Source organism: Sceloporus occidentalis, unplaced genomic scaffold (genome assembly GCF_023333645.1).
Source record: "Sceloporus occidentalis isolate IW3139 unplaced genomic scaffold, rSceOcc1.0.p SCAF_34, whole genome shotgun sequence".
NCBI classification, from domain to species: domain Eukaryota; kingdom Metazoa; phylum Chordata; class Lepidosauria; order Squamata; family Phrynosomatidae; genus Sceloporus; species Sceloporus occidentalis.
In genome coordinates this window covers 1,520,414-1,528,112 of record NW_028317014.1, presented here as the reverse complement: position 1 = coordinate 1,528,112, position 7,699 = coordinate 1,520,414, and the positions used below count along the sequence as shown (strand labels likewise).

At 38.4% G+C, this 7,699-nt stretch overlaps 1 protein-coding gene across 1 annotated transcript in view; it reads left to right on the top strand.

The window, feature by feature from the left end:
- The first annotated feature begins 255 nt into the window (after positions 1-255).
- Positions 256-7,699, top strand: part of LOC149298128 (GRB2-associated-binding protein 3-like) — a 58,623-nt gene continuing 51,179 nt past the window's right edge. The window contains exon 1 of the mRNA XM_089487762.1: positions 256-327. Coding sequence (XP_089343888.1) covers positions 256-327 — 72 coding nt within the window. The remainder of the gene's footprint in view (positions 328-7,699) is intronic.

Here is a 7,699-nt window from a genome sequence, read left to right as displayed (position 1 = left end):
CCGCACAGTAAACAAGCCCGAATCGCATCTGCACGTGTTCCGTTTGTGTTTGTAAGGCAGTTCGCCCAGATCACGTGCCGGGGAGGAGGGGGGGTCTCTGGCTGCTTTCAGTAATCAATGTCTTCTCGACTTCCTTCTTGTGATGCAGTCGCCGCCGAGCGCAGCTGAAGGAAGCCGATCGCCTTCAGTGTGAAATCAACAGGGACGACGAGCACACAGACACCGGACTGTCTGCCTCCGAGGAGAGGAACAACAATGAGTGCGGGGGACGTGGTCTGCACCGGGTGGCTCATCAAATCTCCCCCAGAAAAGAAATTGAAAAGATATGTAAGTACTGCCCTTATACCTATCTTTATGCTGTATGTATATATTCACATCTATCTACATATATATATATATTTATCGATATATATAGATCACTTACAGATCAGTGAGTGGGGAGATCTGGCTTCCCACATGCAGGATCCTGCTGGCTCCGAGCTCCCATCAACCTGCTACTCCCACCAGCCTGCATCAGACACTTTTTGATTCAATTACTATTCACCCTTTAGAGTCATCACAGATGATGCACAACCCCCCATCAAATGGTTAAATGTCCACATTACAGAGAGAGCACACTGACGTTTTATTGTTTCTTTTCTCTATTTTTAAACTTAACTTTCTCCCACTGGAAATGTCTGTGTTGATGTTCTCACCATGAACTCAATTCCTTATATTTTTTTTTTGCTTTCTGTACATGATGAGAGTGGGGGCAGTAGAGTTCACTTAGTGGAGGATGTGGGAGTGAAAGTGCACTTAGCACAGATACCCTCATTTTTCACTTGATCAGCCTTCTTTTTTTGTGGAAACAAAAAAAAAACAGGGTGTGTGTCACAAAGAATAGGAAATTGTATCAATGCTGGTCTGCCAGCCAGACATTCCAGGCACAAATAACTGGGGTTTTGTCCACACTAGCTGAGAACTTAAAGCCATTTTAATGGCAGAGCTGTCAGACATACTGTTATTGTTTCATTCTGTGGGAAATGAGTGGGGTGGGAATTAAAAAAAAATATAAAGAAAAAAAAAATACAGAATTAAAAAAAAATGCTACATCCACTAGATGAGAAAATGCACTGCAAAGGGATATTCCAGATGCTTATTCCTCCCTAGTCTGACTAGTGCAAATATTTTCTTTCAAGCTATCATGCGTGTTTGCTGATGTTAGCTGTTCGAGTGAAATTGAGGAACAAATGTGGTTAGAAGCATCTTTTTAGATAAGTGTCACAGCACAATTGACTATGACTCACTGCCATTTGTTTGTCCCATGGATGTGACGAGTCGCGTGTAAACACGTTCCACCCGTCAGACAGTTGGGTGTTATAATGCAAACATGAAAGTCTATATGTGCCTGATTATTTCCCTAACGTGACATTTAAAAGCCTAGGCCCTGCATTATATGGCTATGACAGTTTGTGATGTCGTGTAACTGAATCATACATTTGATACTCTATGGAACACCTGTTTAGAATGACTTTTATAACCTTAATAATAACCATATTCCCTCATTATTGCAGATTATTATTATCATTAAATATTTTAGTAGCCTTTGACCGTCATCAACTGTTTAATCATCCAAAGTGCCGGTACAGCATTACTCACTGGTAACTTAAATTATTTCTACTTATTTATATATTAACTCCTGCTGTGTTAGGAGATTCTGTCGTTACAATATCAATGCGTTTACACGGTCTGCATCTATTTTAAACAATTTCATGTATAGTGGTTGGGAAAGTGGGAAACAAGGAGGGCAGTTCTGCGCGTAGATTTTATTCTATTATCCATCACTGGGAGGTGCTCTGCCAAGCATCATAGGATCCCATGCTTTGAAACAAAAGAACTACACTACATTGCAACTTTTTACTCTTACTACCGTGGGAGAGAACCTTTTGGTGGCACCCCCAACATCTTACGTCCCTGTACCCAAGGTTTATAACGCACTTATTGTATTTTCCAAAATGCACATGGCTGCTCTCTTTTACATGATCTCAGGGCGTTGCGTCGAGTTGTTCTATGCTAGATTTTGGGGGAAAGCAACCATTGTTTGAGATCATTCAAGAAGTTGTTTAACTTTATTGTTGACTACAATTTTAGTATGTTGAACCATCGGTTTCTTAATAACAATATGCACTGATGAAGTATCATTTACAAGAATTAAATAGATGGAAGAGAATGACTTTATTGTTTTATATAGCGCCATCATATTCTGTAGTGCTGTACAATGGGTAGACAGGACATAACAAGTAGTATAAAAAAATAAGAATTTGACTTACAGGTGAGTTACTGAACTGAATGAATTTGATGTTCTACTTTGGTCTTTCAAAGTTAGTAAAAAAATTTTTTTTTTCCCAGCCGTATTTTTATACCCTAAAACAAATAAACAGTAAATAAACTCAAAACAGTTATATAGTACAAACATGTTTAAAACATGCAATCCTAACTGTATGTATTTCTCGTACACTTTACTTTTGTAGTTATATCGCTGAGTTCGTTTCTGTACTAAAAATCACCTGCTTTTATTGTACTTTAAGCTGATTTTGTGTGCTGTTGTTGGTATCCTGGAAACATATTTGAAACATTTTCTTAAACAAACAGTTTTTGACAGCACACGAGAGCCCTTCAGCCTATATTTCTAGGTGCTGGAAAAGGGAAAACAGCACGTTCTATACTATCTCCTATCCTGAAATCTCCGGGTCATCAAGTGTATTTTTTTTGCCTTCTTTTCACTCGTTTATTGATGTAAAGATTGCATCTGTTATTTTCTTCAGTGCCGGGTTTAAGATATGTCTTAAGATGTTTGCGATAATAGATATTTAAGAAGTACTGCCGTTGTAAACAATGCGTCGGGGCACAGGAAGCATGTTACAACTTCCTACTTGGGCTGATAGGAGTATTCTAGGGCTTTCTGCTCATGGGAAAAGAAGTATGCACCAAACACTCCGTGTATGCGTCTGCTGGAGAGGCTTTGGATGTCAGTGCTGGAAAGTTTTTTTTGTAATCTTAACATAAAAGATGAAAATGGAAATATAAAATAATAAAACAAGTGTTTCCTGGCTTTCCAAGCTGCATTCGGATGCCCATGTTTTATCTCAAACGTGAGAGTTCTTTGCTAAGTGTCATTGGAACCTTACTTGGCCTTGCCTTCTGGCTATACTGGATGTGTTTGCCATGCCTTAATATATGAATGTATGCTTGCACTGGAATGCTGCTGTAGTTATCCACTACACAGTCAGTGAAGAAATGCATTTATATTAGTTCTAGGCAGGGCTGGCCCTGCCATAGAGCAGAGTGGGGCAATTGCTGCCCCAAGCGCAGAGGGACGCCGAGTGGTTTTCGCTTATCAAGTTTTCAGTACCCGCTCGGCGCCCCCCTCTCCCCTCTGCGAGCCCTCTAGCTCGGTCTTGGTGCCGGGTAGGGTAGGTAGGTAGGGTAGGTAGGGAGGGGGGTAGATAATGAGCAGGGGGTGGCATTTCAAACTTCGCCCCAGGCGGCGCTATGTCTTGGGCCAGTCCTGGGTCTAGGAACTACTTAAAGGGTCAGCAATTTTGTTTTAATCTGTAACTTATACACTACTTAGGATGTCCTGTCTACCCATCTGGAATATAAAGGCGCTATATAAAACAATCAATAATAATCTTCTCTAGCTGTATGGAGCAGGATTAAACCCATGCCATAACAAGCTTTTAGACAAAAATTGACATTTTTTTTATTCCAGATGAGTGGAATATTCATATTATTTGTGCCTTATAGTTTTATAGAATTGCTTTCATATCTGCCTATAGTAATTTCTTTTGTAAGCATGGATAGTGTTTGCCACAAATTACATATTACTTAACATCGATACTACACGCCCATGTAATTATCACAACCAATTCGAGATACATATTTCTGTTTTATACTTTAATGTTTTTTAATAACTGTACACTTTTTTGTGTCTTTGATGCTAGATGATTTTAGCTGCCTTATTGTTATCTTGGAGATATCCTCTGCATTCTTTTGTTCTGTGAAATCAGTAACTTAATCATCATCATACTACCCAAGTCTCCTTCTTTAAGAAGGCAGTCCTTCTTTAGGATCCTGTCCATTTTCCTTCCTCAGCATGCCTCTTTTCCCTGAGAATATTTGCTGTGTTTGGATGTAGAACACTGTTCTGCGGTCTTAAAAGTCACAAAAATGTTAAATAAATTAGAGAAAATGTGTTAAATTAAATCCATAGAAATAAAAATTTGGTCTTAATGGCTTACGTAGTTCCATAAAGTTTTGGTAAAGCCGTGACCCCCAGTCATGCATTTACTCACATGCTCCTAAGACAAATGTTGGAAAGTATGTATCAGCAATGTCAGTTGTTTTCTCACTGTGCCATCCAACATTATAAAGAACATTATACCAAAATAATTACAGTGGCAATCCCCAGCTATAAATCAGTTTGTCTAAAGCATGTCTATCAGTTTTCCAAATCCTAGATTTAATGGTTCAGTATCGCAACTGTCAGGGAAGCAAGTAAGCTGTGCGTTTGGCAGCACCGAAGTCAACTCTGTTTACTTCACTGATCCCGGAAGAAAGAGCGTTACTGCCCCTATAAAAGGCACCTGTTAAAAAAAATAAAAAATAAAATAATAATAAGATCTCACTTTATGGAATACAAATTTTGTCCCTTCAGAGCGAGTACATTTTCACCCTGAACACTTTGGTTATATTTAGCTATGCAGCACTCCCATTTCAATATGTTCTGTAGAACAGCTGTGTGAGGAAAAACCACATCTTTTAACTTGCATCATACCAAGCTACAATAAACTAAAAGCAACTGGTCACTCGACATTCTTCACTTCCTGTGTTATGAACCAGACCATTCTTCTCTTGGCTCTTAGTGGAAAAACTGTATATTTGATGTTACCAAAAAAAATCATAAAACATCACTTTTAAAAACTATAAACATTCAAACTAGCGTTCAAAACATATTACATATTGTTATACAAACATAAAATCTGATGGTATAACGTTTGGCCCTTTCTTTCCAAACCTTAATTGATCGGAACCCTTACCTAATGTGCATCGCATGCATGCCTTATCTTGATCTGTTATTTTCCACGAATTTTAGATGTTGCAGGGGAGTACATGAAGTAAACCAAAATAATGGTGTTTACAGATTAAATGAAATATAAAAATAGAAACCTACTGTATATATGTTCCAGTAGCAAACCCAGTAAGATTTTCCCCTTATTGTTTAGTTATTGCTCCTCTTGGGTGGGAGCTGGCTGGTTTTGATAGCCCTTATAAGAGCAAGGCAGAGAGGAATTAAGGACAGGAAACCTTTTTATTGGTAGCGTTATCACTTTATGCCACAGTGCTAAATTCATTTACTGTATTAACCTCTACTACTCGACGGAAAGCTGATAAAATTAGCCTCTGACCCGCTAGTTTTAGAATGTGACCTCTTCTTCTTTTGATATAAACGTAATTTCTAAACTTTAACTCCTATTGATTTTTTTCTCAAATTGAAGGATTTGTCTTGTTAAATTGGTGATTAGCAGAGTTTAATTCCTTTAAAATGTATAATAAAAAATAGGCTCATATGAAATAGTTATAGCATCTTGCTATGTTCATTGGGACATCTTTATAACTAACAAGCCTCTCCACTGTGCCCCCTAGCCCAACCATACATGAGTTTAAGGGAGCCGGAGATCTCCGTATAGACCTCTCCACTTAGACTTATGGTCTGCATGCTGCTGTCTGCTGGGTACTTGGATGTGACAACATATCCCAGTGCTCTGTACCGACATGTAATGCGCATGCTACCAGAGAGAAAGCGTTAGTAGAGAGACCTGTACCAGTGGTTGTACCTCCAGACTACGGTGGCAGTAGATCGGGCCCAAGTGTTAGTTCCTGTGGGCCCCGATGGTAAACGTGGACCAAGGGCTGGTGCCTCTTTTATTCCTGTAGGTACTAGAATTTAGCAAACTAGATTAAAGCAAACATGTTCCAACTAACACTCCTATTCATCGTCTTACTTAGCTCTTTAAAATGTTTTAAAAATGTTGCTTTTCTTGGCGAGTGTGGTATCAGAAGCTCAACACGATCATTTCCCTTTGATATCATTTGGGTGGAGTGGGCTTTGGAATGTCAGTCCAGTTAGGGCAAGTTTATTCTGCTATTCCCCACTTCCCACTGTTAGTTTTTTCTTTATTGTCTGTAATATTACTTAAGGTTTACATTTTGATATTGAAAAAATAACACTCGTATAAAGTGGCCTAGAAATGTCCTCAAAAAACACAAAAAAAGGGATGACAGTAAAAAGTATTTTAGCTTTGGGTCATAAGCACTACCCAAGATTTCCTACTTAAAAATTTTGCATTGAGCCTATGCTGTAATGTATGTTTAACTTCTTTTCATTTCTTTGTAATCAGATGGTGATTTACTTTAATTAGGAAGTCCATATTCTACTCCATTGGTCCATGTTATAATAATTCTGAACAATGTCAGGGAGGGAAAAATAAATGAGTGGGTTTGGACCCTAAAGAAGGATTTGTCCCTCCTAAACTTCGGAGGTATGAAGTAGTTAATAATATCCGGCAGAAAAGGTCTGTTGGAGAAACTTTAGACACGGAACTGCACCAAGCAGAAAATTTACTATGTTTACTTTATAAATGTATGTGCAGCTAAGTTGTACAGGAAAGTGTTTACGGAGAAATTGTAAGAAAACCTTAGAAAGTATAAACACAAGCTAAAAGTTAAAGGGACATAGTTCAATGTTATTAAGAATGGGTGTATGAATTCTGTGCTATTTTCATTGCATACCATTAGTATTTGTATATGCATTCTACACCTGTTAGAAATAAAAAATGCACTTACCTGTTGAAGAAGGCACAACTTCAGAGCTGAAAAGTACCACCCGCTCTGCTATCCGTGCTTAGTAGTCATAGAATAATGTTTAAAAACAGTTTAAAAACCAAAAACTAAAAATAAAACAAAGAACAAAGCTGGGTAAATTTATGTACACTTTAGACAAAACAAATCTGGGAGCCAACTTGATATTTTTTAGGAATCAGAAATAGGTACACCCATTGAGATCAGTATAAAATGGTACTACAAGCTAGGATTTAAAAAAAGCTACGGCTGCCTGTCTCCTAAGATTTGTTCAGCCCTGTTGTGGAAACAGATAAAACCATTTAGCCCATCTTGTCTGCCCATTTTTAATTTAAATAAGTTTATAAGTGTGTGTGTTTTATTATTGTATTTCCTGGCCGTTCACGGGTTATGGGGTAGCTGTGATGCTTCGTCCTAGCATGTAAGCAGCGATCAGATGTTTGTTCCAGCATACTGGTGAGCTGATCTAACCACTGATCATCTGTCAGCATGCAGTGAGGTAAGAGACATCGCTGCCAATCATCAGCCCCACTACAACAAAAATGATTTTGCAATCACTTTAAGCGATGATGGAAAGTGACACCACGTTTCCCAGACCTTCTGGATATACTTGGCCCACTGCCATCTTATAGGTAGTTTGAACTGAAAGGGTTAAACGTATAGGTGCCTGGATTAGTTGTAGCAGAAGCATTACTTGGCTTTTGGCAATGGTCTGGTGCTAAGTAGGGTCTGATCTCCCAGCCTTCCTTTATCCTTTTAAAGATCTGCTAACATTGAAAGATTCTTCAATAAAAGATGA